Source organism: Aphelocoma coerulescens, chromosome 19, assembly GCF_041296385.1.
Source record: "Aphelocoma coerulescens isolate FSJ_1873_10779 chromosome 19, UR_Acoe_1.0, whole genome shotgun sequence".
In the NCBI taxonomy this organism is placed as follows: Eukaryota; Metazoa; Chordata; class Aves; order Passeriformes; family Corvidae; genus Aphelocoma; species Aphelocoma coerulescens.
Window position 1 is genome coordinate 4,787,495 of NC_091032.1, and position 17,771 is coordinate 4,805,265.

Below are 17,771 nucleotides of genomic sequence, written 5' to 3' on the forward strand. Positions count from 1 at the left end.
ATGATACCACCCCCAGAACAAATTACTGGCTCATCAAAATAATTGCCTTTAAATACCAGTGAGCTTTGCAATTTTCTGCTCAGAGAGAAGGAGGGGTAGTGACCGCAAAGCTCCCTCCCTCTCCATTGTGTCATTAACTCAAGGTGTAAACTGAATTTTCCCACAAAACATAATAGTGAGAGAAATTAATCCCTCGCTGGGACAGAGGTGGGTGCTGGAGATGAGGGGTGGTGACAGCCCCTTCTTTCTCAGCTGCTCATCCAGGTGTTCAGTGCCATTAATCCACGATCTTGAGTGAGGTTTCGTGGCAGGGCTGGTCCATTCTGACTGGCAAAGCTCAGAATACCCTGAGTTACACTCACTGTGAGGGTGACATGGGTGCAACCCTTCCCTTTGAAGGTCATGAGAGGTTTTTTTACATAAAAAAGGGCAAGACTAGTGCATTAAAATGTCTGGTGCAGCTGCACCAGCCTCGAAAGGAGTCATTAGCTCCTGCCATGGAGCTTTAGGAGGGGTGTAAGGTCTGAAGCCAAAACCCCCACTGCTTTCATGGTAAAAGATGCAACTGAATCATCTCCTTGTCCAGCCCTCTCCTCATCCCCAAGGTTGTGGGACTCAAGTAGCTCAGGCCTGTGCAGAACTGAGGGCACAATAGAGCCAAATACAATAGGAATGGCTCATTTTCACTTAATTAACCCAGCAGCTTGATGACAAAACTTGATAACAGAACCCATGAGTTCCCCCTGCATTTCCATGAAGATTTAATAATGCTGTAGTTTGGGGAAGGGACTCATTTTATTAAGATTTCATTTTGCACAATAAATCACTGCATATTTTCTGATATGCTACGAAGTATAAGAATAAATAATTAAAACTGAACTACCCGTACTTGTCAAAATAAATGATTTATCATAGTTTGGGATACAGCATCCTTGAATTTTTTATTGTTTGATTCCCAGAATATTCTAATTTCCAATCAGGGAAGTTAATGAAGCTCCAGTGTACTTTCCTGCATTCACAGCAGTTACAGTTGTGTGAATATTTTAGACAAATATTTATGGTTAGCACTTTCCTGTACCTTTTCAAGTTTACACCTTTCCAGTAAGCATTTATGGCAGCAAAGTCACAGAATCTTTTGGGACGACAAATTTATTCCAAGAATTATTGTTCTGTTTCTGTACTTCATCCAGCAACCTGGAATCATCCAGTTGTGCCTGAGAAAAACGGAGGTTTTTGTTGGAAAGAATAATTCCTAGGTTGTGAAAACAGAAATACTGTGGAGTTTTAAATTTTTTAAATGACAGGAAGGCTTATTTTAAGGTTTTAATGCTGAGTCAAAATTTGTGGCTTCATGTCACTGATGTATTCAGATCTCTTTTCTGGCTTTATACACTGATCACATAGTTTAAAAAAAAAAAAGAAATCTAATGGGCTTTGTAATTTGAGCTTTCTGTAAAGAAAAAAGTGCTTTTTCACTTTTAAAACAAAAAGAGAAGAACTTTGGTTAGGGTTGTTTGATCCTGGGTTATTGTATTTTAATCTGAAAGAGGAAATAGATTGGAAAAGCAGACTCAAGTATAGGTATCCTTAGATTTTGAGAGTGGTAACAGAAAGAGGACATGAGACTTTTTTGTGTGTGTGTGGACTGTAGTTTGTAAGCTATAAATGAAGAATTAATTTATTATTTCTTCTGTTACCCCTTAGAAAAGCCAAATGTTTCCATTGGTTTTCATTCCATCTTCACAGTGCTGATAGGGCTCCCAGATTTCTACTTGGGGAAAGAAAGTCAAATGTAGAAATTTCTTCTACCAATAAATCAGGAAAACTGTACTTCTTAAAATACAGAAGCTTTTATTAAAGAATCTAGACTGGATCAATACCATTTATTCCACAGAAATGTAGTGTTGGGTTTTAAAGTCTGTAGAGGAAGGGTTTGTGAATTTAAGCATTTTTTGGAGCCAAACTGCCACTAAAATACATAAAACAGTGTCTGCTAGAAAAGTAGAAAGCAAACCTCACCAGGGTGTTTTACCAGAAGTGCTGCTCTCAAGATTATTTTTTATTTCCTTGGGTATGGCACCTTCCTGTCTCCAACAAATCACACTGGAAAATGGTTGGAAAAGATATTCCTGCTAAGTGAGATTGCCATAAAATATGTATGGTTTTAAGCAGCAGATGGAATAAATTCCCCTTTTCACTCAGCAGCACAAGTGCAACACAATACAGGTGGTGCTGGTGCTCAGGGGGTTTGCTGTGACCCACCACACCCCTGACGAGGCATCCTTGGGTTTGCACTTCCATGAGGAAGGGAATTCATCCTGCCATGACTCCTGCATCACACCAAGGCTGGCACAGACACTGCCAGAGGATTTGCTTTTATTTCTGGCTCCCTTGGAAGTGAGCTGGATGCTTTCATTGTGTGCCATCACCCAGGGGAATTGCCCCATCCCTGGAGGTGCTCCAGGCCAGGCTGGGTGGAGCTTGAAGCACCCTGGGATAGGGAAAGGTGTCCCTGCCCGTGGTAGGGGGTGGAATGAGATGAGATTTAAGGTTCTTTCCAACCCAAACCATTCCATGGATCCAAGTAAGTTACACTGCTTCATGGCAGATGAAGTCATTCACTTAATCCTGGGATTTTACTGTCTGTAAAGTGGGAATAATAACATTTACTTTACAAAGGGCATTGAGATCCTTGCACGGAGAAGTTCTGTATAAAGGCAAAATATGGATAACATTATTTTCATGCAAACACGGGTTTCCTGCAAATGCCTGGCTATCAGTTGGGAATACATTTATCTGGCAGCCTTTCAGCACACAGAGGAAAGTGCAATAGCCTGAAGACAAGAACGAAGACAACCCAGCCTCTTCTGGTTGGTGGAGTTTGTTCCTTTTTTCCATGTAATTCTCCATTGTTGGGAAAAATGGGTGCCAGAGCCCTGAAAAATCTTTCATGTCCCTGATGTTCCGCTAACCTTGCTGCTGTTCTGTGGAAGTGAGGGCCATCTAAAGGTTTTACAGCAAATTTTTATAGCTGAAAAGTTGGGAAATTAAAGCACATTGAACCAGTGTGTTTTAATTGATGTTGTACTCTGAAAAAAGCAGCTTTTGCAGCAGCTTGCAAGTCCGAATGTCAGCTCCAAGCGTGGTGATTGCTGCCATAACCAGGCTCATTAACTGCAGCAGAATTACTTGTGATAATACCCACTCCTCGCCCATAGGAAGATTTTCCCACATACAGCACTGAATTTAGCATGGAATAAGGAAATACAGTTTGGCTGGTGGAACTTTAAGGGAAAGGTTATACATTTTTTTTCACATAAGTATCTCATTTTACTGTTCACACCACTGGTCTTTGATCAAATTAACATTTTACTGTAAGTAGAAGAGCACTCGGTTCATGCTATTCATTATCTTGTCAGGAAACAAGGAGAATAATTTAAACTGGGTATATTGTGTAAGGCTTTTCTTTTTTCTATCTTTAATTGGAAAGCACACGGCAGCCTTACAGTCGTGACCTCCCGGCTCCACTGTGAGCAGTACAATATTTACCTGCTGTATGAAGGAAAATGGAAGTGTTTTGAAATATTTTGTTACCAGGGAGGTAGTTCTGTACTAGAAAACAGCAGAGTAGGAATTAGGAGGAATTGTATGGCTGAACTATCCTGAAAAATAGGATTTTGGGCAATGCTGGATTTGCATGAGCTTCATCAAGGCCATTAGTGTGACTGTCACTGGTCATTGAGGGAGTTTTATTAGGCTGTGCATAGGATTTGGGAGTGAGAAACCAAGAGTTTTAGCACTGACTCGTGAAAAGCAACTGTGCTATGGCATATCCAGTGCCTGAAGGGGCTCCCAGAGAGCTGGAGAGGGACTTTGGACAAGGACTTGGAGTTCCAGGACTGGGTGGAATGGCTTCCCAGTGCCAGAGGGCACGGTTAGATGGGATGTTGGGAAGGAATCCTTCCCTGTGAGGGTGGGGAGGCCCTGGCACAGAGAAGCTGTGGCTGCCCCTGGATCCCTGGAAGTGTCCAAGGCAAGGCTGGATGGGGCTTGGAGCAACCTGGGACAGTGGGAGGTGTCCCTGTCCATGGCAGGGGTGGCACTGGATGATCTTTAAGGTCCCTTCAACACAAGCCATTCTGTGATTCTATAAATCTCTGTGTATTTCTCAGCTGAAATGAGACAGTTTCACACAAACAGAAGGTTTTGTGAACTTTTCCAGTGGCTCCCAGTTGTGCAAGATTCCTCGGGTTTAGCCATTTTCCATACTGGGTGCCTGTCTCTGGCTGCGCTCTTTTTTCTTACTTCAGGAAAAATTGTTCAACCATTTTTAAGAACAAGATTAGGAAAAAAAAAAAAAATCCATTCTCCCCCAGATGTTACGAGTTTTTCTTGCTGTTTTGGTGAGGAGCCTGCTGTGCCCAGATTTAATAGCAGGGGTTTGACGAGGGAGGGTTTGCTTTTTTCTCAGGGTTGTATCTTCTGTTGCTTCAAGTAGAAAAATTTAAAAAAAAATAATAATAATTAAAAAACAGCCTCAAGTTTGGCCAGCCTATAAGAGTCTGGAGAAAAGAGTTCACAGAAACTCAGCAGAATCTGGTTTGAATTTGTTCAGGCTTTGCTGTCGGTGCCTGTCCCAGGCACGCTGCAGTCTGTACTGCTCCGGCTGGGTGAACATTAACCAGGCAGGTTTTGCTTTTTCTGGGTGTGATGTGAGGTTTTGTGGGGGCACAGGGTGGGGAGACACTCCCCAGGCTGCCCCTGCCACGACTGGAGGCATCAGCATGGGAGCAGGAAGGGGAGAGGGATTGGTAGTAGGGAGGGAATGGGGAGAGACACCGGGACACAGACACTTGGAGGAGCTTTTGTGAGGACATTTGGAGAAGAAGCAGCGAGGAGAAGAGGAAGGAGGAAAAGAGGAAGGAGGAAATCATTGGGGTAAGGCTCATTCTGGAAGTTTGTGAATGTTCATTAGGTCGTGCGAGGTACGAGCTGGGTTTTGCCTGCCTGGAGCTAAAGGCACTGTGGAACACAGAGAAGACAGAAATGGTGCTTCCAGCAGCCAAAATGAATTAGGAAGGGGACAGAGAGACAAGCAGAGAGGGGTGGGAGTGGAAGAGGCAAACCCAGAGGGTCTGGCAGGGGAGCAGCACCGCAGCCTCTGTGCGGGGTCTCGGCGCAGGAACGGGCAGGGGCAGGTCCTGCCACGCTGGGAGCCTCCAGTCAGTGCTGCCGTGCAGGGAGATGTGCCAGGGGCTCCAGGAACCCAAACAGCACCAAACAGGGCTTGTGCCAGTGCTTGCATTAACATCCTGAAGCACTTGTGGTGGTGCAGCACAGCTTCCATGAGGAAGCGATTAATCCCATCGGCGGGGAGAGCGGGATTAGCTCGGAGCAAATGAAGTGCAGGGGTCACGCACAGAACAAGAGGACAAAGCAAAGGATCCACTCACCAAGCCATGTCTCTCTCAGAGGTGGATGGGATCTCACTGGGAAAAAGCCACAGCAGGTCCTGTGTGGTGCCATCCCACTCCTGAAACCCTCAGGGGGGATGGCCAAGCACCAGCCTCGGGCTTGGCTTTTCCAAACTTGTAAGTGCTCAGATTTGAAACTACCATTCTTTTAGCAGGGTTTTGTGTGTCATTTATAATTTATATTGCAATAGCACCCAAAAGTGCTTTCCAGACACTGAGCACATCTGTAATTCTGGCTCTAAAAAGCTTCCATTCTGTGAGAGGGGGAAAAAAAGAGGAAAATTGACCAGTATTTCCCAGACAGAATTGCCCAGAGTTTGTGCTGATGTATTTTTAACAATGCCTAGTATGAAATCTTGTCTGGTATTATTCCGAGGATCACAACAGGTGTTGGGAATTGGCTGGGGAGGCTGTGCAGAAAGGGCAGCTGACAGCTCACTGTATATGCAGATGTACCACCTATTAGCAATATCCTCTGTGGTTTGCTCGCATGCGAGCTGAATAGATTCTCCAAACAATGCTGCACTGAATGGAAGCCATCAGCAGAATTGCTCAAGGCTGCAAAACCCATTACTTATACAGCAGTAGATGGAAGAGCAAGTGCCACAGTGCAGTAACTTGTCCTGCTTTGCTGGAGTTGTTCTGCAGTTATTAGATCAATATATGTAGCTGCACATCTAATAAAGTACCAGAAAATAATTTATCTCAATGTGTGTTGTTAGCTCAGTATTTATCCTAATATTATCCAGCTGCGTAAACAACATAAATCCCTCGTTTTGTGCCTTTTTTTATTGCTGTTTCCATGTTTTCCAAGCACACAATAGGTTGTGTCCCCTTCTCTGATTATTGGAGCCGCATCACTGTACTTTTTACAATCACATTTTAATTACAGCTGTAGAACCTATGCAAAATCATTTAATACAATGTTGTGAGCAAATAGCGCAGATGATGCGTTTAGTATTTGATTGCTGTTAGTTTACTCATTGATTAAACATGCACAGTCTGCTTTGACTGGTGAGGAAGTCAGAGACCACACACACACAGGGCTGAAGGGCTTATATCACTGTAGGGTTTATATTTGCTATAGATTTTATATTTGCTATAGATTTTATATTCATTATTGGTTTTGTATTACTGTAAGTTGTGTATTTGCTATAGCTTCTGTATTCACTGTAATTTCATACTCACTACAGGCTTTATATTTGCTCTGTGGTCTATATTCACCATTTCAGATGAGCTAGGTTTTCCAAAGGATTAGCAAGGAGTCAGGCACACAAAACATGGCAGTTTTAGTGGCTTATAAATGGCAGTGGGGATTTATCCCTCTGGTCAGGAAAAGTTTTGACCCTCACTGGTGGCAGCTGATGGGTTTGGTAGAATTGGTGATAGGTCTTGGAAGTGGAGATGGAAATTTATTTTGGCTGTTTTCTGAAAGCACAGCATGATTTGCATGGAGTAGCCCAGGCAAAAAGCAGTGATTACTCAAGGAGGAAAGCAGTGTGGTTTTATAACAATAAAATACCTTTTTTTTTTAAGAGAGAAGACAGTCTTGCTTGCCAGGAGGAGTGTATATTGTAAAAGAACCAGGTTTTGTTCCATTTCTAACAGAAGCTTACAGACAGTTATGAAAAGGACTTTGCTGCTATTTATTGCCTGAAGTTACTGATCCATCTGTCTCTACCCAAACTCTTGTACAGACATTTTTTCCTCGTCGTTCTGCTTTTCTCCTTTCTATTATTATTCAATATTTAGATGGGAATTTTGACCAGTAGCCAAGTCAGGGGCTTATCAGCTATTGCGTAAATCCTCAGCAGCTGGTGACTGAGCTGTGCAAAATTGTCACTTTAGGGTTAAATATTGTTGAATAAATAGACCTGCTGAAAGAACAGAATCTAACAATTCATGTTGTAGGGAATAATTACTGCAGAAAGACAGCCCACAACATTGTATGTGTGTTTGAGAGAGTGGTCAGAATATCTTTTTATTCAGCATTTACCCGTGAGAATTATTCCCATGAGGAGTCTTGCAATAAAATCTGCTTGGTCTATGAGAATAGAAAGAAATTGAATAAAAAGACTCCATTTCCACTTGTATTTATTCAGTCTGGGAAATTCAGTGGGCCGCAGCATTAGTATCAGCAGGGGATTCCTTGCTCCTAGCGTTAAATTACTGTCATAATCGCTCAATTATTTCTTCCTTGTACTGTTTAAAATAAAAATCCATCACATTCTATGTTTTTTTCTAACATTTATTAGGTTGAGTGTTTAGGAAAATCAATTATATTCAGTCAGGCATGAATTGATGAATGTTCTTGTAATAATTGTCAGTTGTTAAACTGAATGTACTTTCTCTTTTCACCCCTTTTCATTTCCTTCAGAGGGCAGAGGTGGCTCAGAGAGAGGCAGAGACCTTAAGGGAGCAGCTCTCATCAGCTAACAAATCTCTCCAACTTGCTACGCAGATCCAGAAGGCACCTGATGTGGTGAGAGAAAATATTTACTGACTCTTACAGGTTTCTGACATTCCTGCAGTACAGCTCCTTCAATTTATGCCCACAGCTATAAAAATAGCTGTTTGAAGTCGTATTTTAACGAAAAGGGAATGGTGCTCCTGTGGGATTGTGGTGGGGTTCAGCTTCTGAGGGGGTTGGTGGCTGGAGGAGACCACGGGAAGGACAGAGGTCACTTGGCTCTGTGGTGATCCATCACTGCCTGGTCCAGGTGGACAGCACAACTCTCAGAAATGATTTCACATGGCTGAGAGCATCAGCAGAGGGGAAATAGAGGCAGCAAGAGAGCCTTGGTGGCCATCAGCACGTGCCTGCCTGTTGGGCCCTGAGGTGTGGGGCTCCACCCCAAGGGGACCCAGAGCTTCCCTGCCCACTCTGTCTCTCCTTACTCTGTGTCTGGGCTGTCAGAGAAACTGGAAATAAATTTGAAACTACTCCAGTTTTCAGTGGCTGTATCTAAACTGAGAATTACACCTATAAATCCTTGGAAAATTGAGGAGATACCCTGCACTCCTGCTCGCTGCCTCCTCTGTGTGGTTCTGAATAAAGCCAAAGCTGCTGATGGGACCTGCAGGCACAGGGGGCTGGCTGTTCAGGGCTCCAGCTGGCCCTGGGTGAACAGGTATCACAGATGAGCAACCAGATTACTTTGATTTTTGTTTGCCAAAGGAGAAATAGGAGTATTTAAATGTAAATCTGCAATTAAGTGAAATTTAGTCTACTTCTAAGCAGCAGATTTAAGAAACAAAAGAAATCATTGCTTTTTTTTCCTTGCAAGCCTTATACGTGCTTGACACTGGTAGCAGAAGAACACATGGCTGCCTTTAAAAATCATTTGCAGAGAACAAGTAACAAACCATAAGTCCTCCAGATCTGTTTGGTTGTCTATTAATACAACGCAGTATTTTCTCAGAGAAGTCAAAAGATAGACAAGCAGGCTGCAAAACAAAAAATAAAAAGCCTGAATATCACTTGTAACTCTGAATTACCTGCCTCTTCCTATCTCGTGTCCTAGTCTTATCATTATTTTAACATTAGGTCTTTTTTGTATTTAATAGTACTTCTGCACTTCATTTATATTTAATATGACAACTACTGCAGGATGAAAATGATCATTATCTATCTTATTTCAGACTCTACGTTCTAGTCTCAATAGGCACAAGCAGCAGATGATTATACAACTTGTGATGTTTCATGCAAGCAAATTAGAGGTTTTTTCAAGTTAAAAGTATAATTCAGTGTAATAGGAGAGCGTTGTTAACTGCTGTTCGTACATGCAGCTCTCTGTGAGTGCAGCGGGGTGTAGTCACTGAGAATCCAGCTGAATGTTTAGAAGATATGGAAAAGGGGATTTTGTTGTTCCTCTATTCCCAGAAAAGAGGGTATGGAGTATATTTCAATCTGCTGGAGTGTCATCTTGAGTTGTCAGGGTGTCAGTGGGGTGAATTCTCAGCTCTTTCACCATAGATCTTCGGTTTAGTGCTCACCATCATCATCTCCCTCTGGCTAAATGGATTCTCTCCTCCTTCACTGGTGCTTCTGAGGAGCAGCCATTAACCTTTGTGAGATGCATTTTGGGCTCTTTAATGGAATGTGTGCCCCTCATTGGGCTGCCTCGTGCCCCCCACACAGGAACAAGGGTTTCCTCACATTCTCCATGGAGGAGGCTCAGAGCTCCCTGATGCATCACAGCTGTTATCTCCCAGCACAAAAGGAGACAGAGATAGTACAATTAGTCTCTATTATCTTTTCTGAATGGATCTGCCTTTTCTGAACCTCTCTGTCCCCTCTGATTCATTGTCCTCCCAGGAAGTGAGTCCAGAGAGGAAGTTTCAGACTTGAGGACAGATTTTACAGCTGTGGGAAACTGGAAGAAGGAAGATTTAGGAAAGGGAGTTTCTGAAAGTGGTGACCAAAGGGAGAATGGCCTTGTCTTACAGCTGTCACATCTCTCATCTTCCCCACAGAGGGATGCTTGCAATAATGTTAACATGAACAATTTTCATGCAAGGAGCAAGTTCATTGGAAGTAGCAGTTTGGGGCAATTTGTGACAATTTTGCCTGAAACGTGCAGTGTGCATGCAGAGAGCCACAGGCACATGGCTCTGCCGTTCCTGATTAAGAAATTCTGCTCCATTACTTCAGAATATTTTATCTGATTAGTATTTTGTAAGCACAGATTTTCATAGTTGTCAAAGCATTTGGGCTATTAATAATAAATAGATCTAAATAGAATCCTTTGACTTTCACGGCTGCATCTTTCCAGTGCACTTATAAAACAGGGAAATTTATTCCCTCTGTTATCCCTGTTTTCCCAGAGAGCTGTCCTGGGCTGTAGGGAGTTTCATCTTCCAGATTCCCAATGTCAATCACAGCAGTCCCAGATTTAGGAAGTGTCTGTTTCTTGTGCCACCCAACGCCGTGTTTGCTCCTTGCCAAGCTGCCTTGAATTCAGGTTTGTTGCCTTTTCTTCCTTTTGGTGGCCTGATCCTTTTTTCCCTCCAGGAGCAGGCCATCGAGGTGCTGACACGCTCCAGCTTGGAAGCGGAACTGGCCGCGAAGGAGCGGGAGATCGCCCAGCTCGTAGAAGATGTCCAGAGACTCCAGGGCAGCCTCACCAAGCTGAGGGAGAACTCCAGTAGCCAAATCTCCCAGCTGGAGCAGCAGCTGACAGCCAAGAACAGCACACTCAAAGTAAGGCTCAGTTCTGCCTGAAGGATGTCACGGAGATGATGGTATTGGGGTTTGCTGGTGTGAGTTTCCTGTGGTTCTGAGCTTCTTCAGGATGTGGCTGAATTCTGGTTTCTGTGGCATTCAGGGAATCACAGAATGGTTTGGGTTAGAGGGGACCTCCAAATACATCTCATCCCACGCCTCTGGATGTATTGTTTTCGAAGTGATCACAGGTTTTTTGAATTCTAAATGGCCCAGTTCTTACTGTTTTGAAATGTGTTTTTTGCAGAACAAGGCTACCTTTAGGATTAAAATCACCACCAAACCCCACCATACATTGACATGGATATGTAATGAAACAGTTGAACTGAAAAGGCACAGAAAATCCCTCTTAGATTTTCAAACTTTTAATTCCCATTCCAGTGATCCAAATTGAAGATTAGCCATGAATTGGTTTGTCTTTGAATTTCCCTGCTACCTCCTCCAGTTCTGTCCACTGGAAGTGGGAAGTGTATCATTTAGGGCATAGAAACAAGTAAAATCAGGACATGGAGAAGGCTTTTAGCTTCAATAACCATTTAATTATTTTTAACTGTGTATTTGCTGCACAATAATTCCCATTTATAATTAGCAATCTGGCCCTATACTCATTTGAATACGAGCAGCACTACCCTAGAACCAGAAAGAAGAGCTGAGAATTCTCTGAGTGACCCTTTTGCCTCTCTCTTGGGCAGCTTCACTTTCCCTGTGCTGAGCCCACACAGTTCTGATCTCTGAGTGAGCATGAGAAATGTTTCCTGACGTGGGGTATGAATCAGTTTCCTGTAACTCCCGTCTCCTTCATTGTTCCACCATCTATGAGCTCCGAAGTGTAAACAAGATAAATTTATCTATTCCATTAAAGACTTGGTCGTTCTGCAGGTTTGATAGTCTGAGAGTTTTCTGAGAGCAGGAGGCTGATAGTTCCCACTCAGCTCTGACTGTGGCGTGGGCAGCTTTGCTCTATCAGAATGATTTAATGTTCAATTGAAACTCTTACAAATTGCTCTAATTCTGACATTTTTTTAGCAGTTACTGGTTTTGCTGTGGTGGAGCATAACTCACATGGAGAGAGACCTGTTAGGAATGAAAGCTGAAGTGTTGCAGTCAGTGCTTTCTGCATGTTTTAAGCCATCTTTGCAGAATTTTTATGAAAATTCAGTGGAGCAAAGGAGACCTGTTATGTAACTACATTGACAGGATCAGTCTCTGCCCAGCTGTCACCATGTGGGCTCCACTTTCATTGAGGGAGATAGGAGCTGCCCTGGTTTTGGGGGACACATTCTGCTGGCTACACCCATGTTCGGGGGATTTTTTTATTTTACTTTTTCATAAAGCCTGACAGAAAATATCTTGAGTCCTTGCACTTGACAGATTTTCTTTGAATAAAGCATGTTCCTGGTGAGGTCAGTATTAGTTTAGCCATTAACTTCAAAGGGAGTAGGATCACAGAAATGACAGAGTGAGTCTTTGATTTCCATTTCAGTAATCTCCTTCCATTTTCTCATAGCCTTGCCCAGCTAATGCTCTGTCTTTAGCTTTCTGTTGATAGTGTCTGATGCAGTGCCTCTATTGATAAAGTTTTAGTCATTTCAACCCTCTTTAACCTTATTTGTTGCAACTATAAAAATATTTCCAAATACTTACTCTCACTCCAAAGTGCTGGGAAAGCCTGTGCCAGGCACATGTTGTACAAAAGCACCAAATCTCAGTGATGATGTGTTGATCTCCTGTTTGATTATGGAGGAATTGCTTCTGAAATAACAAAGATTTTAATGGTTGCCTCCACAAAAAAACGACTCACAGTTTCACAAATTAAAGCAATGTTCTCAGCCTGTATCTTGGGGGAATTGTTTAATACTCTATGACTTAATGAAACAATACAGAAATACTTTCAAAATTATTGCTTCTTTATCTTCATCTGATCTAATGATCAAAACATGTCCTCTAGTAACAAGACTTTTCTCACTCTAATTGTATTAACCCTTTGTGGCTGGGTGCTAGAACATCCCTTCTACACAGTTAAAATTCAGTAATGTGAGCTGATCACTCTAAACTAAATTACAATGTTAATCTAATGGGTTATTTAAATTTTTTGAGCTCCTCAGTACAGCCCCTGCTATTTACCTATCCCTCTTCAGTTAATAATACAGCAGTAATTATATTTTCTAAATAACATAAGGAGGGACCCAATCTCTGCATGCTCTGACATGGGTTCATTCACACAACAAATGCAAGATGATTCTTTAACATGGGATATTTGCAAATTTGATGTGCAGAAAAGCCACCAGTCCATTCCTTCTGCCCTCTGGCTCCTGCATTTTTGTGTGTTGGAGGTCGTTGGAATATATTTTGTCTGAATTAACCAGGTTGATATTTAGTGCAAGATATTAGTTCCTCCAGATTGTCTCACAGCTTGAACCTTTGTTATCCCGTGTTCTGTGCATTTTACAGGGTTCTTGGAGACAATTACCATGCTAATACATTTTAAAACAGTCATTGACTGGGAAGATGCCAAGTGCCTAAACGTTCTGTTTCTACACAGGCGCTGCATCCTCAGTTGTTAGTTTATTTTGTTTAGTAAAGTAGATGTTTAGGTGCAGATTTTCCATGGCAACAATCTCTATATTAGGTACTTGGGAATGATGGATGTGTGTGGTTTTTGTACAATCCAAAGTAAAATATTGCTGCTTGTCATACTGCTGTAGCAGCATGCAAGTACCTGAGAGTCCAAAACAGCTGCATTTTGTCAATATCTCTTTTTTTTCTTTTTTTTTTTACCTGTGTTTTGTACCTAAATTTTCCAGAAATACTCTGTCAGGGTATAGCACTTCCCTGCACAGAATTGCATTTAGTGCAGATTGCATTAAAATGGGAACCATTAGCTTTTCTGTGGTTTATATCTGTTTCTACAAAAGGCTGTTTTCTTAGCATATCCTTGCATAAGTAACTAACATAGAAACAGGGTATTGTTTGTTTTAAATTTCTTCTGGTCCTTTTTGTACAGAGAACTGGTATAAATAGCCAGTTATTCCTGCTGTAAAAGCTCATCTGCTCTAGACCCAAAATGTTACAAGTCACAAATTTAAGGAAAGGGTGAATTGTAGTGGATCTGTAGAGCTCCAAACAGAGACAGAAGGACAAAGTGACAAGACCAAGGAGAGCAGAAGGATATCCTGGGGTTTGGCAGGTCCTCCCATTGCCTGTGACCACTTGGAAAACTCTCAGCTGTGATGCTGAGTCTCCTCCCAGTACCAAGGGCTCTCTGGCTCACTGGTTTCATTTAAAGATCCCTCTCCAGCCTGACCTGATGCATTAAAAATTCTGCTTGGATGCCTTATTGAAGTCACTCTGTTTTGCTCAGTGTTGAGCTGCAGCTTGAAAAGCTGCTTGAACTCACGGTCTGTTGAAGCTGACCCTCCTTAAAGTGTGAGACCTCAGGCCCTGGGGTTACATAGTATATCTCCATTATGAGATTTCAACATGTGTTGTAAATTATCAAAACCTCCAACATCTTTAATATTTGTAGGATTTTCCTGGTCACATCAACCAGGATTTTCCTAATTGTATCAATTACAGGGCCAAAACACCTGAAGAACTGTGTCTGCTATCTAAAGCAAAGTCAGTGCTTCCTGTAATTCCAGTCAATAACTGGAATTTGGTACAGCAGGACACATCAAAAGAAATGACTAAAACTTGCCCTACATTTATTCCAGGTGGGAAAAAAAATTTGTTTTAGCTAAAACAGACACTTCATTTTTCTTTTTAACACAATCGGAGTGACTGCACGAGTCACTGATGACAAAAGACGCTGGGACACGAGACCTTTTTAAGAGGCCACTCGTTTCATCAGTGTCCCATGGAGTGCAAATTCCACACTGAGCAGCAGTTCCTGTGATCCATTAAGAGCTGCTCGTTGAGCAGCTGCTGGAGCAGGGCCCGGGTATTCCTGCCGGGAGACGCCTCTCGGCAGCAGTGGTGAGGATGCTGGACTGTGGTGTCAAACAGCAGGAGCAGGACGTTGAGAGGGCTGTGTATTGATAAGGGTGTCCACTTTGGCACTGCTCCTTAATATCTGTGCTAATGGCGAGGCAGAAATGTCAGCAGTGTGGGAGCTGCAAAGGGAATCCTATGAAAAATGGCAGAATAGCTGGAGGTCCCACAAAACCCCACCATGCTGCTGTTGTCATCTGAAGAAGCCTCATTTAAATTACTGAGATGACTCAAACCATGAATTCACTGTTCTGTGGGTGCTGTGCTGCATCATTTTGGGGTTTGTATAGCTCTGAGATGAGCGATACCCACGCGCTGACTCTTTACTGGGGAAGACAGCACAGGGAACAGATTCCCAGTTCCATTTGTTGGCTTGCCCCAACCCTACCTCTGTGCCCCCATAGCTGGGCTGCTGCACAGCTGTGTGGGGCTGCATTTTAAACACCTTTGATAAAATTATCCAAGTTCCCATCAGCCATCCCCTGCCCTCATCCTGCATCCAACGAGCAGCCCCAGAATGGGTGTAGGATCTTGAATTCCCTAGTCCCCTGAAGGCAGCCTCTCTTGGACATAAAGTCCTATTTTTCTTTTTCATGTCATATATTCCTTTCCTTTTCAAAGTAGATTTCTCTGTCTTTGAGGTGATACGTCCTTGCGTTATTTCTGTTTCCCGTGACCTTTGGGATTCTGTGCCAATTTTAAAAATGAAGTGAAGCAGAGCTAGCCTGAATTTATCCATGGAAGTTGCAAGCCAGTTAAGTTCTGTTCTTTGCTTAGATCAGGTGTGCCTGCACTAAGCAAAGAAATTATTGCAATGAATGTGGCTTCTGCAAGCAACGTAACAGCATCAATTATGTATCACTATGTTTTAGGCCTCCTGAAGCATTTACCCCGTAGTGATGAGCACTGTTGTTGGGAGCTGGGTAAGGTCCAAGTGTGTGGCATTGCGTTCTGGATTGTGGCAGCGGGTTTGGTTCGGCCTTTGGGGCGTCCCCACAGCCAGGAGAAGCCATTGAGGCCGCCCTGCGTGGGGCAGAGCAGAAGGAGCTGCTGGGGTGGCCTCAATGTTCCCTCTCTGGTGTGTAACCACAGCAGTTCCTGCAATCAGTAATGCTTGGAAAGCCTCCTGGTACAGCTGTTTTGTTTGGGCACGGGGAGCCTTCCAAGCCTAAGGCGTTCCAGTCAACAACAGCTTCTTCAGTCTATTCTTTTTATCATGTAGATAAGGTTATCAAGAACTGTCCTATTAAGAATACAGTATGTGCCAAAGCATCCTGCTTGTTTACTCAATCTCCCAATTCCCTGAAAATTTCAGCTGCCCCATTTTTTTAATACCTTCATCCCCAAGCTCTTCACTGAACACATGACAGTGACATTGCAAACAGCCAAATTGGGACCCACTGAATTCTGTCATGCTTGGCACTCTGTAAACAAAGGATGAGCGAGGTATAATTGTGTTTATGTTTAATTGGTTATAGTTTGTTTTCTAATATATGTAAATTAGGTATGAGTCATTAACCCTCACTTGTGCGCTGCTGTATATATGGAATAATTTGAAGATGATTTTCAAAGCCTGCAGAAAAAAAACAATGTAAATAATTAAATCCATGTTCTCTCTTTTAAAGCAACTGGAAGAAAAACTGAAAGGACAGGCTGATTATGAAGAGGTTAAGAAAGAATTAAAGTAAGTGTTAAATGCTTACATAATTTTTTCACAAACTCTGGTTTAATAGTGCTTGTTAAATGAAGCCACAAATCTGTGTTCTTGGAACAATAAAGAATTCAGTCAAAACCACAAAGTCGGGGAAATTGGGAATTTTGGCAGAAATTGCATCCAGAACCAGTGGAACTGCTATATCTGAGAGTGCTCCTTCTTACTGCAGCAGAGGATCACAGTAGCAAATGAAACACATGTCTGTGAAGAAAAGCCACTAAAACTGTTGTCCACAAAGGAAAAAAAGTTTCCAAATCTCAAAATCTGTGGTGTTTTAGGTGGACCACTCTTTGAAAATCTCCAGCCAACAGCTGAGGGTAATGTGGACCAAAAATTTCATGCAGAGCCTTTGGCCATGGTACCTTTTCTCTGCTCCTGCCAGCCAGTGTTCAGCACTTACCAGTTTAATGCTGGGCTTGTTTCACTGTATATTTTTGCTAATATATTGTGGTTTTAAACTAAAGCCACAAACAGCCTCTTCCTATTTCAAGGGATTTTCTTAAGAGACTTAAAAGAGCCTCATTTTAAACTATAACAAGATAAGCTGTCAGGTTCAGAGGAGAACTTTTCTGACTGGAAATATGTTTAGTGTCAAGGTTTAAATAACTGCGAGAAACTCCCATCTCTTCTTTCATCATTCTGGCATTTCTGTGTGTGTTTTTAAAAGGCTGAAATAACCCATTCCCTGGTTTAATGAGGTATTTCAGATGAGCCTGGTAGTCATGTGCTTTTGTTTACACGTCCCTGGAGGATATGGAAAGCAGGTTTGGATTTGCAAGCCCCACAACTGCCCAGCCCCTGGTGCTGATTTATTCAAGCCACACTGGCTGAGGTTCTGGTTCACCACCAGCTGCAGCACACCCTGATGCAGGGGTATAATTTTCACTTAAATTAAATGAATTTACCATTTCTTTGATCATTATACCTGATTATTACCTGGTTTCAAAATAGCATCATCATTTAGTGGTGGGATAAATACATCCATGTCCTCTCCTGAGTTAAGGGAACAGCTTGAGGTTTTAGCCAGTTTATGTCCTTGTATGTAAAGCAGTGAATGGGAATAAGGCCACAACCTCCCAGCTTCTTACAGTAGATATTAAATGTAAATGTCTTGAAACAACAAATGACTTTTGAATCCTACCTGGTTTCATGCAAAGGTTTAATACAACAGGATCAGGGCTTTAAAGCCAGACTTAAGGTGCCAAGAACCCCATATACTCATTGAGTAGACCCATTTAAGCTTACTTTGCATTTGTACTTTAAATACAAGCCCTGTATTCCTGGTGATAATACCAATATTTTAAAATACTTTGCTATTTTACAACACTGACTTACATGGGGGTAGGGATGGAAAGGCAGATGAGAGAAG

The 17,771-nt window shown here is 42.4% G+C and overlaps 1 protein-coding gene across 8 annotated transcripts in view; it reads left to right on the forward strand.

Annotated features, from left to right (window-relative positions):
- CUX1 (cut like homeobox 1) overlaps window positions 1-17,771 on the forward strand; it is a 271,185-nt gene that overhangs the window by 175,851 nt on the left and 77,563 nt on the right. For all 8 annotated transcript variants that reach the window (XM_069033261.1, XM_069033258.1, XM_069033259.1 and 5 more), the window contains exons 10-12: window positions 7,852-7,956; window positions 10,489-10,677; window positions 16,314-16,372. In XM_069033261.1, the coding sequence (XP_068889362.1) occupies window positions 7,852-7,956; window positions 10,489-10,677; window positions 16,314-16,372 (353 nt within the window). The remainder of the gene's footprint in view (window positions 1-7,851; window positions 7,957-10,488; window positions 10,678-16,313; window positions 16,373-17,771) is intronic.